This window comes from Carassius auratus, chromosome 24 (genome assembly GCF_003368295.1).
Source record: "Carassius auratus strain Wakin chromosome 24, ASM336829v1, whole genome shotgun sequence".
NCBI classification, from domain to species: Eukaryota; Metazoa; Chordata; class Actinopteri; order Cypriniformes; family Cyprinidae; genus Carassius; species Carassius auratus.
In genome coordinates, this window is record NC_039266.1 from 15796495 (window position 1) to 15818615 (window position 22121).

At 36.8% G+C, this 22121-nt stretch overlaps 3 protein-coding genes across 9 annotated transcripts in view; 2 read left to right on the forward strand and 1 right to left on the reverse strand.

Moving 5' to 3' along the window:
* Positions 1 to 3902: 3902 nt before the first annotated feature.
* Positions 3903 to 6222, reverse strand: LOC113042763 (calcium/calmodulin-dependent protein kinase II inhibitor 2-like). Its single transcript, XM_026201778.1, has 3 exons — positions 6104 to 6222; positions 5822 to 6010; positions 3903 to 5230 (listed from the first exon to the last, which is right to left on the reverse strand). The coding sequence occupies exons 2-3, from the start codon at positions 5988 to 5990 to the stop codon at positions 5160 to 5162; spliced, it is 240 nt and encodes a 79-aa protein (XP_026057563.1). The 5' UTR covers positions 5991 to 6010; positions 6104 to 6222; the 3' UTR covers positions 3903 to 5159.
* A 1475-nt stretch (positions 6223 to 7697) lies between these two features.
* On the forward strand, positions 7698 to 12921 carry LOC113042764 (acetylcholine receptor subunit delta-like). The gene is made up of 12 exons (XM_026201779.1): positions 7698 to 8343; positions 8711 to 8856; positions 9018 to 9062; positions 9294 to 9403; positions 9488 to 9643; positions 9749 to 9861; positions 9941 to 10141; positions 10302 to 10413; positions 10595 to 10709; positions 11879 to 12089; positions 12191 to 12309; positions 12712 to 12921. The coding sequence occupies exons 1-12, from the start codon at positions 8286 to 8288 to the stop codon at positions 12892 to 12894; spliced, it is 1569 nt and encodes a 522-aa protein (XP_026057564.1). The 5' UTR covers positions 7698 to 8285; the 3' UTR covers positions 12895 to 12921.
* Positions 12922 to 18845: 5924 nt separating this feature from the next.
* Positions 18846 to 22121, forward strand: part of LOC113042400 (connector enhancer of kinase suppressor of ras 2-like) — a 52970-nt gene continuing 49694 nt past the window's right edge. For 3 of the 7 annotated variants that reach the window (XM_026201252.1, XM_026201257.1, XM_026201254.1), the window contains exon 1: positions 18846 to 19557. In XM_026201252.1, coding sequence (XP_026057037.1) covers positions 19494 to 19557 — 64 coding nt within the window. In that variant the 5' untranslated portion in view covers positions 18846 to 19493. The remainder of the gene's footprint in view (positions 19558 to 22121) is intronic. The other 4 variants (XM_026201253.1, XM_026201258.1, XM_026201259.1 and 1 more) reach the window with 2 other exon arrangements.

Here is a 22121-nt window from a genome sequence, read left to right on the forward strand (position 1 = left end):
GCATACAGCTTCCCATTACTGGGATTCCTGTGGGATGGTCCCATAAAAGGATAATCCCACACTCTCGGATTATATAAAAATCTCAATTCATGAAACATCCATGTAAAGCTTCTTGTCATTGAAGGACAATGGCCTAGAATTTCATAGTTATGAACTGTAAACTTATTGCTTAGGAGTTTGTAAGGATAAAAAGTGTGTGTTCCTGCTGAAGTATAAAAACAAACAAAAGATACCATAGATGTGCAGTATGACATATTTCAGTTTAACCCACAAACCTAATCTGGCTAATGTACAATTCAACACAATCTCACAAACGTTCAGTGACAAAATAATAATTAATTGTTAAATGCGGACTATTTATTCTGTGATATGAAGAACTGCATGGTTAGGTATTTCCGAAAATATTCTGAAATATATCCAATATTGTCAAAACAATTGACAAGGCAATCAAAATGTCCATCATATTGTTTATTAAATGTATGAAAATAGTAGTTAAATATAAAATAAATAAAATAATTATCTTTGTAATTTTTATAAAAATATAACAAAGGTTATTTAAACATTTAATGAATTAATAAATTAAATATTAAAATAATCACATTAAAATATATCTAAAATAAAATGAGTGAATTAAATACAAACTTCCATAGTGGCACAGTGTTAGTATCATTGATATATTGTCATAATATTTTAAATTATATTTTATAAAGATTTTGTATTTCCTTTTTCTACTGTTATTTTGAAGTTGTAATTTTGTTGTTTTTGTCATTTTTATTCATTTTTTAATGTTCATATGTTTTAATTAAATTTATTAGATTTTATTTATTTAGTTGTAGATATTTTATTATTTTAAGTTAAACTAAAGCTGAAACAATATTTAAAATATTTTGTTTTAAGTTACAAATCTTTTTAATTTTAGTTAACTATAATAACCCTGTTTGAAACACAATTGTTAATATCACTGTATGTTCATGGAAAAAATACCCTAAGTAATCTATGATAACATGTTTATGTGTAATTAATACAGGAAAAAAAAAATTATATTAAAAACCACGCTTACAGAAGTTATTTGAATTCTGTTTCAGGTTTACTTCCTTAACTTCACATTTGAATTGGAATTCTTTATCCTTTTATGCTACCTCAAATTAAATCTGAATGGTGCAATGTCCTGGTCACTATAGACAGTTTTCTCAGTAAACTTTAATCACAAAGAATGCATGTGAATGCACATGCTATCTGAGATTATGGGTGATAAAACAAAGATATGACATGAAAAACAGATTTTGTTTGCTTCAAAAATAAGACAGCCGCACCCTCCCTTCATCAAAAAAAAAAAAAACCTTGTTTGCCTCTTTTTTGTTTTTCTGTCTCTCCTCATCTGACCTTTCTTATGTTCCTTGGATTGGCATTATCTGTTTTCACATACTCAGCAGCCTCTCTCCCATTCAGAATGCTGCCCTAAATATTCTCTAATATTCAATCTGAAATTCAAACTCACAATGACATGTTGGTGTGTGTGAGTCAGCAGAGAGGTGCGCACATGCAGATCGTTCCTGCAGCGAGCGCTGGGTGTCCTGCCTCCTGGAGCTCCTGTCGTGCTCTGATGCCTTTCCTCTGGATTTGTTGCAGAGAAACATCAAACGCAGCACCGTGCCGCAGCAGAGCACAAACTCTTCCGAGGCCTGCATTAATAAACCAGAAATCATTCATTTTTAATTCTCTGCTGAAATGTAATTCGTGTCTGTTTTAGAGCTCGATAAGAAAAGGAGCTTGAGGGTTGTGTAGATTCTTCTGCGCTATTTGAGTCACTACTTCATGGCCCATTACACACCATTCGTTTGGGTCATCAAGAAAACTGATACAGCAAATAAAACTTTTGAACTGAAACTGAACCTTCTTGGGTCAGGATGGCTGTAAAACAGATGCTGAATAAAATGATGCATGAAATCACTGATGCAGTCTTAAAGAAATGTTAATTTTAATCCATAGTGCAATTTTGGGGCCCTGATTCCAAAATATTAGTGTCTGTTTTGCACATAATATGATGTGCATTTCGAAGCATTTTTTTATTTCAAAAACTATTTGTAAGATGAAGAAATAAAAAAGAAACTGCCACAAAGGGATGATTTCTATCTTCTATCCAGGTTTTTTTCAGCTACATCTGTGAGTATGCTTTGCAGTTGCTTTTGTTAATATTATTTATATTACTTCATTGTTGTCACCTATAGCAAAACAAATCTGAAAATGCTGAATTTTACAACTTTACTATAATGTAACACATCATAAATACTGATAAGTATCAACAAAAAGAAGTAATAAATTGTGATAATAAATAAACGGAGATGTGAAAGCTCCTTGTAGATATTTAATGAGTGAATAGACATAAGCTACTCCCACCACTGTATGTCTACAGTGACAGGTATGTTTTACAACAAAGAGCGATATGAAATGGCTAAAATAGTCTAATAGATAACAAAGGCAACAAAATAAAGGCTCTAATTATCTAATTAGCATACCCATACCTTTCATTTCAGTTTTGTGCATATGTACAGTGGAAAATGACATACTTTAACTTAATTATTTCATTTTCTGAATGTTTTATGAATGAATGCATGCATATTTGTCATTCAAAAGGAGAACCCGAAACAAAGACTCGCCATACAAACTAGCCCGACCGTAGCTCGACATTGGCCCTACGATGGCAAATTGTAAGGGGAAGTCTTAGGGGGAAGTCATTGCCTGGTGGTTAGAGAGTCTTGGGCTGGCAATACCATGACTAAGGTGCCCTTGAGCAAGGCACCGAACCCCCAACTGCTCCCCAAGCACCGCAGCATAAATGGCTGCCCACTGCTCCGGGTGTGTGTTCACGGTTTGTGTGTGTTCACTGCTGTGTGTGTGCACGTTGGATGGGTTAAATGCAGAGCATCAATTCTGAGTATGGGTCACCATACTTGACTGTATGTCACTGTCACTCACTTAAATGGCTGATCGTCGGCTTGGTGTGTTCCGGGCTTCAGGGAGTCATAATCCTCCCAGTTTTCATCCAAAATATCTTAAATTGTGTTCCGAAGATGAACAAAGCAGGTTTTATGGGTTTGGAATGACATGGGGGTAAGTGATTAATGACAACATTTTCATTTTGGGGTGGAGTATCCCTTTAATATATGGGTGTTGGAGCATGTCTGACCCCCCAAAAAACTTTCCTGCAGCGCAAAAGGCCTATGCCGCCTATCCTACGGGCATGCCCTTTACTGGTTACAGGGCTGGTAGCCTAATAGTTTGATTGATTATTATTTTTGGTAGTGGAGTCACTTTTCACTATCCTACTCTTAAGAAACTTGGTAAGGAATGAATAAAAAGAAGAAGAAAAAAATCGTTCCAACGAAAAAGATTTGTTCAACAACAATATTACCTGAAGTCCTGTAAGGTCATTTTCATTACAATCGATAACTGAGCTGTAGATAGCAACATTTGCTTTGTATGATGAAAAGCCCCCGGAGTTGAACATGTGGCAGCTTTGCAATAGACGACTAATTATTTTTAGTAATGTATTTTTATCTACAAGTTTATTTAAACCAGCTGAAGGTTTGCATGTCTACTTGGCACTCGCAGACTGAGTTATGAAGCTTGTTTGCCGATTAGTTCTCATGCTGTCAGCTTGGCTGAGGGGGCAGCATTTCTGAAAACAACTGAATTGATCCCAGTCAGTCTCATTCCTGCATTAAGAGCAACAGATACCTCTCATATTCACCAGATTAGATCTAAATTAAAGGACAGCCCACGACCTGCAGTTAATTATTTTTCTTCTTCACTCAGGATTGGTTGTTGCTAGTTATTTAGACTATGGAACTATATTCAGATTTTTCAGTTATTTGGGCAAAAAATGAAAGAAAACCCCATCATGAATGACTCATCTGAATTTATTTATTCATTCATTTGTAGAATGTAGAGACATGTGTGCACATTTTTTTTGCTTCATAAATTGTTTAAAAGCTTGAAAAATATTTCATGCACAATAAACCATACACAAAATAATACAAAAACAAACAAATAAATAATCAACTGAGATGCTCAAAAAAATAAAAAAATAAAATAAACACTGATGTAATTACAGTGAGTGAGCTGTTGAGCATACTGTACTCTGAAATTATATTTCCTAACCATTTCATTATCAACAAAGGCATGATCACTTATTGCAACGGAAAGCATGGTAATGCTGATGTGTGAAACCTCTTCCCCAAAATAACATTCAGTCTGTCCTTTTTGATTATGTTTTATGCCTCTGTATCTACACATACCCTGTCTATTAATATCGTTCTGAGTAACAAATATTCAGATATAAAAAATACAAATATTGATTTCGGTAAAAACAAGCGTGCCTGGGTTTAAAATAGGTGGAAACACCCGCAATGGCACAAGAGAAAAGTTCATGCAAAGAGAACCGTATATATTAATCTATACACGATGACAAACAAATAAACAGTCATAGAAAAGACGCAATAAATCAAACAAGAAGTACTCCTTCTCATTTTCCCTCCATTGCTGATTCTTCAGATCTTCCTTGCTGGCGTTGAGTGGCTTTGTTGGCTATAAAATGTATTCTGGGCATGTTCAGTCAAGGATTGAAAATGGAATGGATGTAGATGTGGAGGAAGTGAATAAAACATGTCATCAGTCTTCCCTCGATTACATACATCATCCCATTTCCATGCAAGATAAAAATATAGCTTATTTCTCTGGAAAGACAGTCAAGTTGTGCATCAGGTGCTGAAACGGACAGCTCCCTTGAACGAGTAGCTCATAGTGTTATAGATGCCTATGAAACAAGGATGGGCGGGGGTGGGGGGGGGTCTGTTTGTTGATGTCGTGATGAAATCTCACACCCAGAACAATGGCATCTACGAGACAAAGGGCTAAATGACCAGAAATCTTGGGCAGCGTTCTTCACAGCAGCAGTTTGGGATGGGTTTCAGTTGGAGAATTGCCAGCATCTTCATTGCTCGCTACTTTAACCCATTGTCCAGAGTGGCTCTTCGTCCTTCGTCCTGTACTCGTACACTGAATCATCATCATCTTCACCTCTCGTTCACATGCACAGGCGACAAGTGCTTCAAACCGGTGATTAAAAGAAAAGGTTGACGAGGTATAATCGTTCAATTTTACACGCCGGGAGACGACTTGTCTGTCATCCCTTTGAGGACTTCGTCTATTCGGTCATCTTCAATCACCACTGCGGAGAGAAGACAGAGATGTTTAGTGGGGCTTTCAAATAATATGCATGAATGCAAGAAAAGTGGCATTTATCTATTTGTGTCTGCAAGAAAACGTGCTATTTAGAGCTGTTTTAAAATGTATCTACTATATAAAAGTATTTTAATGGAAAAACCATGCTATAAAAACTAAATACTGTAACTGGTTAGCTGTAGGTTCCCTCATAAAATATTTCAACTAGAAATATAAATGTAAATTTATTGTAATATATTGTAAGAATAAATGTTAAATTAAATTTAAAAGTAAAAAAAAAAAAAAACATAATTCACAGTGAAAATTTTACATTTAATAAGACATGTATGTTTACTGTAAGGTATTATTAAAATGTTTTTATATAAATTTCATATTGCATTTTTAGATTAAAAAACATGCTCCATCAAATCTGATTATCTTTTTTTTATATCACATATTTTTATATCTCATATTTATGCTTTTGTATTACTTTAGTCTCATGTGTTTCCCTGATATGAATCTATGTCTGTGCTCTGTTTGTCATGTTTATTATCCATTATTACAGGTAAGTAGTTAAATTAACTCGCTTGATACTTACCGTTTTTTGCCCTGCCAATCTGTCCGAGTTTCGGTGGCCTTTTGGACTGTGATGTTCCGAAGAACGCGTTCGTGTCTTGCAGTCGACAGCTGAAGGAGAGCTGACTGACATCACTGTCCGCCCCGTAGCCGTTCATCTTCCCCTCGTTGTATGGTAGCACTTCGGACATGGCTATACTCAAGTTTCCAGCTAAGGTCGGATAAAAAAAGCGAATATTATTTGTAGGTAGTTTTCGATAATGTCTTTGTAGACTACTTCTTTTTACTCAGTATCGGTACATACAGTCCAGCCTAAGACCCTGGAATGAATATGTGCAGGTCCGTCGGTTGTACCGGAGAGAGGAGGGATGCGTCCGCCTGCAGATGAGCTCTTGTGAGAAATACAGGGAGATCCCGAGACCATAAAGGAAACCCAGACGGCAAAGTGAAGTCATTCATCCGGGTTTGAAGGGGGAGGGAGTAGGACAAATAAATAAATAAATAAATAAAGATGTGTGAGTGAAAGACAGTCGCTGCACAATAGCTTACAATAGTCAGGCGTTTTTACTAGTAGTCTGTTACTTACTTGTAGTCTGTTACTACAAAGTAATTAAAAACTATGTGTTATTTCTTAATTTAACTGTGTACGCCAATATACATTAGTCCCCTGTTTTTATTCCTTATTCCGCATCCCAACAGTTTCAAGTAGCTTGTTACTGATAAACAATTGAAAATTTGTGGTTCAGATAGTTATCTATTTTCACTATGTATTCCAGTTGTTGATGGCACCCAGTTTTACTGACTATTAGCCTAGTATTCATCAGCTCGTCAGCTTTTATGTAACAAGAATTTGACAAAATTAAAATATAGGCTACGCAAATAACTTGAACTATGTAACCGGCAATGCTTATTAATTTTTTTAACAGTGAATTGAGACCTCACTGACCCCAAATTGTATATGCCAAAGCACTTTGTAAATATGGCTAATGGTGTAAAAAGCTTTTTGCTCAGTCTCCTAGTTAAAAACCTTGAGTTGTCGTTTGGCTCCCTCTGCTGGGTATTTCAAATCAATCAAGCAATATTTTATTACAGGCTAAAGTTACAAATAAAAATAAAATAAAGCAAATAATAAATAAATAAAAATAAAACAAGACAATAGGACACCATATACAACCAACAGCATCTACCACACATAATAAAATGTTACAAAATGCAACAACACCAATGTCTCCACAGCTTTGACTGATACGATGTAGTACTAACCCTTATATTTTATAGATCCACAGTAATGTAATTTTTTTAAATAATTTAGCTGGCAGATAAATCTATACATAAGATTTCGTAACAGTGCTTTGAAAGTGATTACTGATGCACTCAAACATTTCACTTGCACTATGCCATCTACTGTAGGTCTCTTTAGTAAAATTCTCATTGCATCATTATAAGCTACTCGCAGCTTCTGTAAACTAGATGTTCTGTAGGAGAACCACAGATGAGCAGTATAAAGTGTTGTACAATATGCTTTAAAAAGTGACTCCTTCACCTCATCTGAACAGAAACTAAACTTGCGTAAAAGTATATTCGCCTGCATATACATCATGTGTTGTCTTTCAATATCCCCCTTTCAATATCGTCTGTCATGCATTCTGTGATGAAATGTCCAAGGTATTTTAAGACTCTTATTAGACAACTTGAAGACTGGAAATGTTATACTTTTATCCTCCTTAGTTCTGCAAACCATAACCGCACTCTTATCAGGAATATATAGCATGTTCAGGACCTTAATCAGAACACATATTTAAAAGCTGTTGAAGACCAGCACTGCTAGGAAAAAACACCACAAGATCATCTGGATAATAATATGATTAACTAGAATATTCCCAATCATACACCCAGTTTTACAAGCATTCAAACATTTAGATTGATCATCCATGCAAAGATGACACAAAATTGGGGACAAAATCCCTCATCATCTCACGCCATTACTAAACCCAAAATGGGCAGAGACATCCTAGAACTTGAATAGTGGAAGTCTAATCCTATTGCCTGGAAGACTCAAGGTCAGTGTAAACACATACTGTTTTGTTGACAGGTGGCCTGCTATAGGATCACTACTGGAATGTAGTTGATACATTTTTAGACTAGTCATGTGGACAAAAGTGGAGAGTGGAGCAGTTGGCATCCCGCAGCTGATGAGGAGTGGTTTTGGTTGACTTTTTTATTGAGATAAGAACTAGTGTTGGAAGATAACATATAGGCCTATATTTCTTGACCTCCTTGCTCACTCATTTTAGGCTGTTAAATATCGTTGAGAACCCCCTACAGTCTCTTTAGTGCAGTTAGTCAACATTGGAGATTATGTGTGTGCTTTTTTCCTGTCTGTATTGATTCCACACCTGTCTGTGTCAGTCAAGGGAAAAGCTGCGCTGGAAAGCCTTAGACGGGCATGACAATAACAGTAATAGGAAGTCATACAACGGCATGAAATGATGAGAAGCTTTCTTCATCTTTTGACGGCGTCCTTGTTTTTCTTCTTTCTGCAAGGTAGGACAAGTTAAATTAACATCTAATAGTTTCATATTTAGAATGTGGAATTTTATGACCCTTAATCTGTCAGCTTTAGTTTTTTTCTTTTTTCATGTCTATATAGTAAAACAACTACTAAATGGTAAGTTACAGCACTTTAATTAAAGACTGGATGCTGAATGTGTTTTATAAAAGATTGTTATTTAACCAGTAGATGATCATTGTTGTTTTTAATAATTGCATACCTCTGATATAGTTTTTTTGTAAGAGAACTACATTAATATAAGATATTTTCTTCATAAAAATGTGGCAAATACATATTTAGTAAAACATTCTGAAAGGTGAAAGTAGGACTAGTAGGACTGACTTTCACCATGTTTTGCAGAATGTTGGGGTCGGAATGAAGAGGAACGCCTCATCAACTACCTTTTTAAGGAACGCCGCTACAACAAAGAGCTTCGTCCGGTCCAAAATAAAGATGATACTGTAGATATTTACCTGGCGCTGACACTTTCCAATCTTATTTCCTTGGTGAGTAAATAATATTGCCACTATAAGCAGTTTTTGTACACAGAACAGAGAAGGTATTATATACCAGACATATGTGCCATTCCATATACTGTGATATAGGTCAAATAAATATTGTCTGATACTGTGCAAGTCTGTATAACAAAGGTGTTTTTCCATGACAGAAAGAAGTTGATGAAACATTACTAACAAATGTGTGGATGGAGCATGTAAGTATTTTAATTGTTCCATTGTGCCATGTATAATGTATATGTAATATATAATGAAATTTATATATATATATATATATATATATATATATATAGACTCAAACACATTATATACATAATTCTATATACATTATATGAATACTGTATATATGTATATATATTATATGTATATTAATATGTTGATATCTAGTTTATATATTGTATGTTTTTGTTCTCTCTTGACTTCTGTAGGGCTGGACTGATTATAGACTTGAGTGGAATGAAACAGAGTTTGATAACATTTCTATCCTGCGCCTGCCACCAAGTATGGTGTGGTTACCAGAAATTGTTCTTGAAAACAAGTAGGCGCATTTCTCTTTCATGTTTTATTCCTCAATAGTTCTGTATTTTACATAATTTTTTTATTTCGTGGTTCTTTAAAATAGCAATGATGCCCAGTTCCAGGTGGCCTATTACTGCAACGTGTTGATCAATGCCAGTGGATATGTGTACTGGTTGCCTCCAGCTATATTTCGCAGCTCCTGCTCTATTAATGTCAACTACTTCCCTTTTGATTGGCAGAACTGCTCACTAAAGTTCAGGCACGTTTTTTTTTTATGTCTATCGAAAGTATGAACTACTATATGAATTGCTTCATATATTTTATTGCCTAATGACCCCCACGGCACTCATTCTGTCTCAATCAGCTCATTAACTTACAACGCTAAAGAAATAAGCTTACATCTGAAAGAGGAGCAGGATGAGGATGGAAAGTCCTACAAGGTGGAATGGATCATTATTGATCCTGAGGGATTCACAGGTGACATCTGACACAAAGATCTTTCTCTTTTTCTACGGTTATTTATATACAAAACCTATCTCTGGATCCCCTCTTGCAGAAAATGGCGAGTGGGAAATTGTTCACAAGCCTGCCAGGAAAAACACTTATAAAAACATCCCGATGGAAAGCAACAAGCACCAGGATATCACATTTTACCTCATCATTAGACGTAAACCTCTGTTCTACATTGTGAATATTATCATTCCCTGCGTGCTCATCTCTTTCTTGGCCTCACTCGTCTACTACCTGCCTGCAGACAGTGAGTGATCCTGCAGTTTATGGTATTTTATGGCTCATAGACCCCATATTGTCACAGTATAACAGAAAGACAATGACAGTCAATACGTTTGTTCTCATATTTAAGAATCTATAACATATGTCACAAATTGGTATGTCATTACATCTTTCTCCTGTTTCAGGTGGTGAGAAGATGACGTTATCCATCTCTGTGCTGCTGGCTCAGTCTGTGTTTCTGCTGCTGATTTCACAGCGTCTGCCTGAGACGTCTATGGCAGTTCCCTTAATCGTGAAGTATGCCATCATCAGATATATTGCTTGGGAATGTTTCAGTATCACTGATATAGTATACTAAGTATTGATTTTTAAAAAAACATAATGCACAAAAGTATGCTACAGTTATTTTTTTGTATAAATTATATTTCTATTAATAACAGTAAAATAGTAATAAAATGAATGTTTTTGAACTTGGCAGGTATCTGATGTTTATCATGGTACTGGTCACTATAGTGGTATTGAATTGCGTAATTGTGCTCAACTTGCATTTCCGGACCCCCAGCACCCATGTCATGACAGAATGGACCAAAGAGGTCAGGCCCTCACTTGTCTTGTTGTTGTTATTTGTTTGTTTTTTGCATGTGAACCCAACTGATAATCTCAATCATGACAAACTTTGACTATTGTGCCCAAAAATGGATGTTGTGTAATGGTAGCATATGCATAAAAAAAATAATTATTGTAATTAAAAATTAATTTCATTTATTTTCATTTCATGTTCAACATTCTGTAGTATTTTTTCCTAAATAAACAAAAATAAAAAACAAGTATAATTTACAGTATGAAAAAAGGATTGAGATTTGCTAAAGATTACATTTTTTTAACCTATGCATTTACCAGATGATTTCATCCAAAGTGACATATAAAAGAGGAAGAAAAATAAAAGTATTGATTTTTTTTTTTTTATTATCATTTTAGCAGATGCTTTTATCCAAAGTGACCTATAAAAGAGAAACAAAAGCAATTTGTCAATGAAAATAGTCTGAATTGTAGAAGTATTGATGTATAATTACATCAATGGATCCGCTGCAATGAATGGTTTCCATCAGAATGAGAATCTGAACATCTGATAAAAACATAATAGTTCATAAGAAATCCACACAAATCCAGTTGAAAAGAAACAAATCCAAGTTCTTTGCTTCCTTCTAAAACATGTATCCATAAAACTGCTTTCTCCAGTGAAAAAGTTGTCTCATCTGAATCAGGTGAGACATAAGCACAGATCAAGAATCGTTTACAAGTGAAAACAGTCCAAAACTCTTTTTTTTTTTTTTTTTTTACATTTTGGTGGATTTTGATGTAAGAGGACAACAGAGGATGGACATTTTCATGGGAGAAAGCGTTATTTGGGATTTTGTAGTGTAAAATAGTTTTTATAGTAAAGTTAAAGTTAAAACGCTTTATGTTGGATTTGTTTCTTACAAACACATGGCTTTTTGCTTTACAAGACATTAATTGCTAGTCGTGTGGATTACTTTTGTGATTGTGATGTTTTAATCAGCTGTTTAGACTCTCTTTCTGATGGCACCCATTCACTGCAGAGGATCTACTGGCGAACAAGTGATGTAATGCAACGTTTCTCTAAATCTGTTCTAACAAAGAAACAAATTCAATAACATTTTGGATAACCTAAGGGTGAGTACATTTTCAGCAAATTTTCATTTTGGCAAATTTTCATTCTCTTCCATTTCATCTGCTACAGTTCTTTTTGGAGAAGCTGCCTCGTCTTCTGCACATGTCCCGTCCAGACGATGACAAACCCAGCCTGGAGGGGGCACTGCCAAGGCGTTCCAGCTCATTGGGGTACATTGCCCAGGCTGAGGAGTACTATAGTGTTAAATCACGCAGTGAACTGATGTTTGAGAAGCAGTCTGAGAGGCATGGCATGGCTGCTCGCCCCACTCCCAAAGCCAGTCAGTCCCACGTGATCAACATGACACTTTAAACTCATATCATGATCATATTTAAAGTGTTATCACAGTTTAATGCCATTAAAAGAGTAAATTCTTTACAGCGTACACATCCAGTAATGACTCAGAGGTGTCAGAACAGCTGTACAACGAGATGAAACCAGCTGTGGAAGGAGCCAATTACATTGTTAAGCACATGCACGACAAAAACGACTATAATGAGGTAAGAAGACAATTAAATCCAGTAAACACTTTGCAGGAGAAGATTTCCCTTTTTTAACACTTTAATGCCTTAAGCTTTATAAACTTATAGAAAAAACGTCAAACTATTTGATACATAGGATTTTTATAGTAATTTAGGTGTCACAATAAAAATATATGTTCCACTACACTGCTAGAACCATTTTTAGTGATACTTTTAGCCGTTTTTTTTTTTTGGGGGGGGGGGGATACATAAATATAAATAATAAAAGGAATACATATAAATAATAATTTCCACTATAGATGTATCTTATTAAAATTATATTTACATTTTAACTTATTTTATTTCAATGATTAATTGAACATTTTTTAATCCATTTTATTGAATGGTGAATGGTTAAGTACTAAACATGTTTGAATTCAGGAAAAGGACAACTGGAGTGGGATTGCCAGGACAGTGGACCGACTCTGCTTCTGTGTGGTCACTCCAGTTATGACATTGGGAACCATATGCATCTTTCTGACGGGTATCTACAACCAGCCACCAGTGCTGCCCTTCCAGGGAGACACTTTCACCTATACAGAAGAAAACAAGCGCTTTTCATGACCTCTCTACACCACACCACTGTGCTAGATGAATAATGAATAATAGCACTCTCAGAAATGTCATAAAGGATATCTGACAGCAATGCGAAGCACAAATATAAATAACTCTCCATTTATGCAGGCTTGATTGCTAATATTATTTATGTGGTTTAATAAGTGTGCAGAGTGAGCCTCTTTTGCTGTGAGAAGGGGAATAAAATAATAATGCTTGTCTTTGCCTTCTGGGTGTAACTGTTGTTTCAATGGGTAAACAGTCAAAGTTTTTTTCTCAGCTATTTTTGCTGTGTTGTTATTGCAGAACACTCTCACAGGGACATGTTCAGAACAGAAGCAACCTAATCCATCGAGAGGATCTTAGACATGGAAGGAAAGCAGAACCCACTATTTTAAATTATAAATACAGTTAAAAATGGAACAGCTCACAAACCAGCTGCCCGTCTAAATAAATCATAAATACTGCACTGCAATGTTTCACCACTAGGGTTTAGTACTGCACTCAAAATCTGTTCATCATCTTTCCCTTTCATAATTAGCACTGTTGTGTTATTGAGGCTATTATACATCACCACAGGGACAGGAGAAGGAGAAAAGCGTCTGGAATGAAAAATATAGAGGTTTGATTATGCAGAGTGTAATAGACCGTAAAGTGCATAAATCTTCCTTGGTGCTGGAAACACAGTGAAGCAGACACAGTAATAATAACGGGTTTGAAATAGAGAAAACTTGATTTTGTGTGCAAACCAACCCATGCAAATGTCTCTGTCATGATGCAAGGGTTTGTGGTTTGTTGCCAGGGTGTTCCCCTTCTTTAATTTTTTTTGCATATTTTGTCTGCCAGGTAAAACAAACAAACATTTGATTGCTTAGAAAAGCAATAACGACTGTCCTTGACTTGCACAAACAGTCCAATATAGCTCTCTCTCTCTCTATCAGTGCACACACAATCTTGTAATTTATGTAGGTCACTGCTTGGAGATCCTAGTAAACTAAAACTGTCATTATCTTTTTTTAACAAAACATGCAAAAAAGACCAAGCATTAGATAGGAAGCCACACTGTCCTCTCTAGAGTGTCTTTGCCCCATTTATGAGGCAAAATGAGGATTTTCCCACCATTACAGTCCAAGGTCCTTCCCTCCAGCTCAACCCAAGCTGAAGTTGTGAAATGAATAATTAATAGTCCACATGCTGTGGGTTATTAAAGGAAAATAACTAAGCACTCTGGTGTGTCTGGAAAATGATCTGAAGTTGCTAGTAACTTTGATCGATTGACTCTTAAAAACCTTGTTACTGTGGTCCACACAAATTGGCTTTGAGATTGGATCTGAAATCTAAACTGGAGATTAATCCAAAGTTGCTGATGGTTGGGGGGCTGAAGAATGGATCTATATTCCCACCACAGGGACCCCAGCTCCTCTAGACATTTGTCCATTGGTCTTGATAGAATGGTTTAATGGCCTGCAATCGCTCTATTGGAGAGTGTTTGTTAAGCTTTGTGGAAACGGCCATCCATCAGCAGAGTGGTTATGCTATTAAAGAGACAGAAAGAGAGAGAAAGCTCAGAACAGCAAGACCAATAGCTTCAACTAGGCTCATCAAATAGGCATTGTGACTACTGAACCAAAGTAATCTATCAATCATTAATCAATCAATCTTTAGTTGAGCAACACTGATGTAAGAAGGAATTATACTAAAATCAGAAATCTAAAGCTCATCTTTTTGTTAAAAGTTTTTTTAGGAATTCCATTTTAGAGTTGTAACTATTTAGTTTAGACTTTTTAAGATTCTTTACTGTTAATTGTTTAAACGGATAAACAGTTAACCCATTAGGTGGTGTCTGAGTCTGAAGCCAAAGCATAGGCTGCATCATAAAACGTAGGCAGTTGACTTGCTGCTTCACTGCCGTATGAGGCAATGAATTTGCAGTCAGTGGTTTTGCATGAAAGCACTTCATGAAACTGAATTTAGATGCCATCTTTATTTTTTAGCTCAACCGTCATGCTATGGAATGCACAGGATTGTGGGATATCAAAGGCAGTGAAGGATACATCTATGCTGCCTTCAAAATATGAAGAAGGTATCTCCGCAAGAAGTACAATTTGTATTCGGATGTGTGTTGTTGCCTTTATGACTTGAAATGCTGCCTCCGAAGGCAGTATTTTAGAGCTTTCGGGCGCAGTGTCAGTATGGCCGCTGCCATCTTGAGTAAATGGCATAATTTGTAGACCAAGTCTGTGCAGCAGAGATTCGTTTGGAGCCAGTCTGTGCAGTACGTCGTGAGGTGGAGCAGTGGTATTAAACTCCTGCCCTACTCCCGCAGACCCAATCAACCACAATGACACGGCCCATTTTTATTGCATCAAATTACTAGCTAAAATCAAACTTATCACAAAAACAAACATTTTAACATATATCAGTATAACCACAACTACCTTAAATGACCGAAATAATCTTTCGGAAATTGTATTGGAAGTGTTATTTTATTTATTATTTTTTTTACTCAAGTCCCATTCGTTTACATGGAGAGAGCGGTGTTTATGACCCGCACTGCAGCCAGCCATCAGGGGGCAATCAAAGAGCCCGCAGTACTTATTTTTTGCTTTGTTTTATTTTATATAAGGTGTAACATATTAAAGTGCACGTAACCACACACAAAACTCAAGTACATACGAAGGGAGGGGTTCTAGCAGACCAATCACAGCGCTTGGGGTCTGCGTAGAATTGACGCGTTGTTAGATTTTCAGAGAGGTGCAGGTCAGGCTATGGGGTAGGGTGTGTGTCTATGTGTAGGCTACGGCATGGGTTTGACGCAGACGTATAAATTGGGCTTTAAGGGTTTCTCCACCCAAAAATTTAAATTTTGTCTTTAATCACATACCCTTATCTTGTTCAAAACCTGTAAAAGCTTTGTTAGTCTTCGGGACACAATTTAAGATATATGTCCCATAGACTGCCAAGTAAATTACACTGTCAAGGTTCAGAAAAGTATTAAAATTATCGTCAAAATAGTCCATCTGGCATCAGGGATTCAAACGCAATGTTATGAAAGGACGAGAATACTTTATTCAATAGTTTGTCTCCTCTGTGTCTCTCCGCATCACCGTAGCGTCATTTTGGAGAATATGAGCTGAACCCAAGCAGAGACGAATTGTTGAATAAAGTCGTTATTTTTGTTTTCTTCTGCGTACAAAAAGTATGGGTCTCATCACTTCATAACATTACAGTTGAACCACTGATGGCAGATGGACTATTCTGACAACACATTTAATACTTTTCTGGAATTGTAATTTACTTGGTAGTCTATGGGACAGTCACAAGTCACCCGGTTTTCATCTAAAATATCTTAAATTGTGTTCCGAAGATGAACAAAGTTTTACAGGTTTTGAAGACATGGGGGTAAGTGATTAATAGCAATTTTCAGTTTGTGGTGGAGTATCACTTTAAAGTTCAACACATATAACGTGTCATGAATGACTCTGCAGGTAAACATATTGTCCATTGGTGAGCTTCCTTATTGCGGATTAATACTTTTTTAAAGGGTTCATCAGATGCCCATTTTCCAAGTTGATATTATTCTTTAAGTCTGTTACATAGTTTGGTTAAAATTTCCCAAAAGGTAGTTTTTTTTTACCCTGTCAAAAACAGTTCTTGTTTGTTTGTCACTTACAAACTATAGATACATTTTATGTAGTAACAGGCAACATGACAGAGATACTTACCTTTTCTTTAACACCATACTACCTAAAGGTAATTCTGGCTTAAAGGGAACAATTATCATACTTGGCACCAACATACCTGTGTGTCCTGATCGATTGACTCTTGAGAACAAGCTGAGAAGTTGTTTACTTGACGTATGCAACCTCTCAGCTTGTTCACAGGACACACAGGTATCTTGGTGCCACACAAACATTTTCCACCCAGCTATGTTTATTATGGATAAGCAGCCCTGTGGCAGCTGTCAGACAGGAGTGCTAACCCACTTCATTTTTCCAAAACAGCATACGCTCCCTTTTTTTGCCATTTGAGAAGAGTAGGAGCAGCATGGATGGGGGAATAAATGTAACGTCTCCACAACATCTAGGCCGGCAGGACATAAAAAAACCCTAGTTCCTCCCACTCAAAAGCAGCAATGCGTTCTGAAGCCGATCCCCCTTACATCCATCTGGAGGTGTTTGTTTACCACCCTGTTAGCACAGCAAAAACAGCATAAGGAAACAGAGCTGACAGACTCTTTCTGTCTGACGTTTCATCGCCTCATGGGAAGCAGTGCTTTCCCTGCTTTTCATAGCACTTGAACAAAGGACAAGCTATTCTTTTGTATATAAAAGGATCCAGATCGCACTCTAAGCATGTGATTATTACAAGAACACATCGCATATATGCATGTATCTATAAACCTGCCCTGGCTCTATTATTAAAGAAAACATACATAAAGCTTGAGCTCAATCTTTTCTGTTTTGCTTACAGCTGCTAGAAAAGGACTGCAAATTTTGATTATGTCTCTGGATGGTCAGAAGGGGGCACACTATCCCAAATTTTCAAGAATAAAAAAACAAAACTAAAATGTCATACAGTGTGATAAATATCAGTTTCAAAAGCAGTTGCGGCCACACACGGCTCTCTTAAAAGAGCACACTTAGGGGACAAATATGATATCAAGTGCTAAAAAAGCCCATGAGCCGGACTGTGCCTCAAATGTAACTGACAGCTCCAGTTTTCCTGCTCTGATTCTTTCCTCCCCATGTGATTAAGAGTGCATGTTTATGGGGCAGAGCCCACTGATCACTGAATCTCTATAGTGAGGTTCCACAGAATCTGTTGTATGATTCATGCTGACATACTGGGGCCTGATCTGGGCCCAACTCCAGCCTCATGGCTCCATCTGCTCTGGTTCTGAAGTAAGGATGAGTTGGAACAAAATCAATAGGCAGCCAGGATGAAGGCCAGAGATGATGGTGAACTGGCGAAACTGTCCATGTTGGATGAGTTTGTTAGACCAATTTATAAAGAAAACATTCAAAAAGGTTTTGTTCAGCATCATATGAAAAAAAAAAATCCTCAAAAATGCCTTTTTTTTAAAACAATGTTTATGACAAAGTATTTAATTTATAATAACTGTTTCATTGAACCAGTTAAAGATGTCTAAAGAAAGAATTCCTGAGGCAATGTAAGTTTTTATTCTTTACACACGGCTGCCATCAATAATAAACCCCATTAAACACAGTTTTTGTATCTAATTGTTATGCTAAATACATATATTTATTTTGGGGCTCCTGTGAATAACTGAGTCTGTAGCTGTTTACTTTAACATTAGGAATATGATTTGGAGTTTCATTTTTAATAAAAAAAATAGTATAAAATATTTTTTTCAGTATAGTCCTATGTAATTTTAAATTAAAATGCCTTCAGCCAAATAGCTCTGTTTATGTTCTAAATAGCTGTTTTATATTTTAGTTTCAAAAACCTAGTTTCTTTTGAAATTCAAGGGTATTTCACTTTAAATTTTAGGGCCAGGGCCAACATTTCAGCCCAAAATAATAGTTATAATTTTTTTTTGCTGTTTCATGAATGCCTGTTTAGTGTTCCACAATTGCTTTGAAAGGTTTTCACCACACTTTTAAGTTAACTTCATATTTTTCAAATAAATTGCTAATGTTTAATAGCTTTTTAAGACTTCAGGGTATGTTCTCGACTTTCAGAAATTGACTTTCAAAAATAAAACCTACTCTGAGAAATAAAATATAACTAACACCGATTGACCTCCCATTTATGAATCTTTGGGTTATTCCTGTCACTGTTATGGTTTGTGCTACCATAGTCCTCCATAATTTTGGTCTAGACCATAACATTAGCCACACATAGTCCCAAGTGGCCAGGTCTCATGTAAATATAGCTCCTTTGAGCGTCATTACATATTCCAGACAAATACTTTTCGTTCACAGAGTTTCTGAAGCAGGGCGAACCAGCGTGCCCTCATTAAAATGAATACGGCCGAAAGCCTTTTATCCTCGTGGGAAATAAACCGAGCGCGCGAGTCAAATTCACTTTGCCGCGCCACCCACAGGAGGAGCGCGCGCCCAATTGAATCAACGCTCGCCGCCGCTTTTGGAAGCGACGTTCACTTGAGTCCCCGTGGGTACACCGCTCATTCTCTCTGTCTTACTCTATATACCCACTAGTCCACCTCTGAAAGGTACAGACCCCTAAAGAGGAGAAAAAAACGAAGGGAGGGGAAGGGAGAAACAGGAGAGACTGCAGTCGGTGCATGGCATGAAGAAGCGGCTGTTGGGGACCCGGCTGGGTATGGCACATTACGCCAGGATCTGAACTGAAACTGGGACCTGGATTGGGCTCTTAGATATGGGTGTTATAATAATAAGAAACCATTGAGTTTGCAGGAGTAAAGGGGTTAGAATGTGCTTGATGTCGTTCGGTGTGACGCTTTTTGATGCGAAATTCCGGATGGGATGAAATCGCGTAACCGGGGGCCAAATCTAGGCGCTAAACGTGACACCACCGATCTGAGCTCCCCAGAGCTGCGTTAAACCACATCTTCTGCCCTTCGGAGACGTGCTGAGGGGACAACCACAGAAAGTTTCGCGATGGCACTCGTCATGGAACCCGTCAGTAAATGGAGCCCCAGTCAAGTTGTGGATTGGATGAAAGGTAGGCTACGCAATGCGTTTCGCTTCCTAAACCCGCGAAGTTGTTCCAATCTAATGGTGCAGTAGTCAAGAAAAAAGATTATTTAATAATTGTCAGACCATTTATTATGTAGTTGGGCATTCTTGATGTCTTTTTCCCAAGTAGTGAAGCGTACAGGTGTCTGGTGTTATTAATGGCAACCAGGATGTGAATTACTGTAGGCTATGTTTTGGAGTCTGACCCTAAATTCAACGATTTGAAGAAAGTCAAAACAAAATTCTTAAAAGTAAGAATTTCTTTACTCATAACTATTTATAAGTTTGTGTTTCAATTAGTGTTTTCAGAAAGCATTCAGGATCCACAAAAGTTATTTTACAAGTTACTCGGAAAGCACTATGTAGCCGCCAGCAAACCGAAATCCCGTCTGCCTGAGGAGGTAACCATAGCAACAGTTCGCTGCTCGAGCGCTTTACGTTATGGGATGGTACGTCAAAACACGATTAATGTAATTCTGTCGTTCACAAATGTGTATGCTTTTTGTTTCAAATATTTCTTTAAGACAGTTGACGGTTAGCTAGGGAGAAACGTCGACTGAAAATTACTGACTGAAATTCCTTTAAAAAGCCAACCGCACTGAAAGCTATAGATTAAATCATATCAAATCACATCATTCAGCCAAACAAAATATATTTAGCGACTTATCTACAATCACGAGAATTTAACTTTGTTATGGCACACTTTCAGTAATGGGAGTGCTGGTCACAGAACATCAAAAAACACCTTTATCGTTATTAGAAGATTTTATGGGGGTCCTTAGATGTGATTTGAAGGAGATTTCTCATGTAGGCTATAGCTGAAGAAGAGAAGCAGAATCTTTGATGCGCGGAGGCGGAGGGGGCAATTACGCACCTTCACTGCTCTCGTGGGCGGCATGTCCAGATTCGTCATCACAATAACAAATCAAGCAGTGAGTTATCGAGGTTGTATGACAGTATTCGAGCGCGTCCCAGTGGGATAATGATTCACAGATCTGTGATATAAGGCTTGTTATCAGATAACAGACATAAAATTGTTCTCCATATCATGTCTTCGAGCGATTGTGTAATGACGAAGTAGAATTATGCGAGAATTGCATTAGGGCCACTGCAGTTGCAAATAATGAAGGTTATGAAAGCAGCATATTGTGCTATTTTATTAGTTTTTTTGCACTGGTTAAATGGAAACCTCGGATGAACTAGGCCTACTGTAGACTTTGGGGAGTAACATTCTCCCTACAGGGCCTATTCAATTTACTGACACAGAGTTTGATTTTTAAATGAGAATATTTATGTGGTGTATGTGAGAGTATGGGGTCAAAGATTTTATCCTTTCATTAAATGATGGATTTTTGCATGTGAATGTCTTGTCATTTTTGCGTCAATGTGAGCGTCACATTCCTCATTCATACATTCAGACTTGTACTTATTAGGTATAATATCTACCTAGACCCATTAGCGGCTTGATACTGACCCTAGCTTACTGTTCCAATTATAAGCACATAACCTGCAAAAGATAGAGCTGCGGTATTTCACCTGCTTGTGAAGAGGAGATTAATTTAATAGCGTGGCTAATGCAGCTTACAGAGAGACAGGATGTAGCTGAATCAGTCCGGTTCAGGCTGAATTGAAGTGGAGGCTTATGTGTGTGTGTGTTGGAGGGATACATATTTACATGAGCTTTAGGTCAAACTGCATCTGTGACTTATAGCAAATCTATTTTTCAGATTGTGACTCAGAGAGTCAGTGAGTGTTTTGATCGATGCCTGTACATGCTGCGCACACCCCCAGGCCTACACATTACACTCAGCACCCCCCTTCCAAGGCCCTCTCTAAATACCATTATTAAAGTCTCGCTAATGCTGGAATGGTGTATTGGTGCTGCCTGGAGTGGCACAAACTCATTTACTTCAGAATCAGCAAAGCATTTGGAAGAGACCCCTGAACGGGTGGAGGGACATCTCAAAATGCTTTGTCTGTTCTCGACGACACATTAAAGTGACCATGTGGACACAAGACCAAGTTTGTACATGTTGCAGAGCAAGAAATTATATCCAACACTTGAAAACAAAAACCAGACTTAAGGCCAGTTCAAACCAAGAACTATAACGATAAAGTAGGGCTGTCAAACGATTAATCATGATTAATCATGATTAATCACATCCATAATAAAAGTTTGGGTTTACATGTATGTGTACTTTGTAAAAATGTTATGCATATATAGCCTAAATACATACACATGCATGTATATATTTAAAGATACATTTTATATTTATATAAAAAATATTATATAAATTATAAATAACTATAAACGAACAACATGTAGGTGAGTAAATGATGACAGAATTAAAATTAAATATACATTTCAGACATACAGTATAGATTTTGGTCGAACTCTATTCTTTCAGTAATCTTGCAGAGAAGAGAGTGACATGTATTTGATTATCCTGAGATGTGTAAGCTGTCTGGGGTCATTGAGATCAGACTGTGATTAATATGCATTTAATAAGAGGTGTGGAGCTCAAAGCAAGTGAGACATAGTGCTAGGAC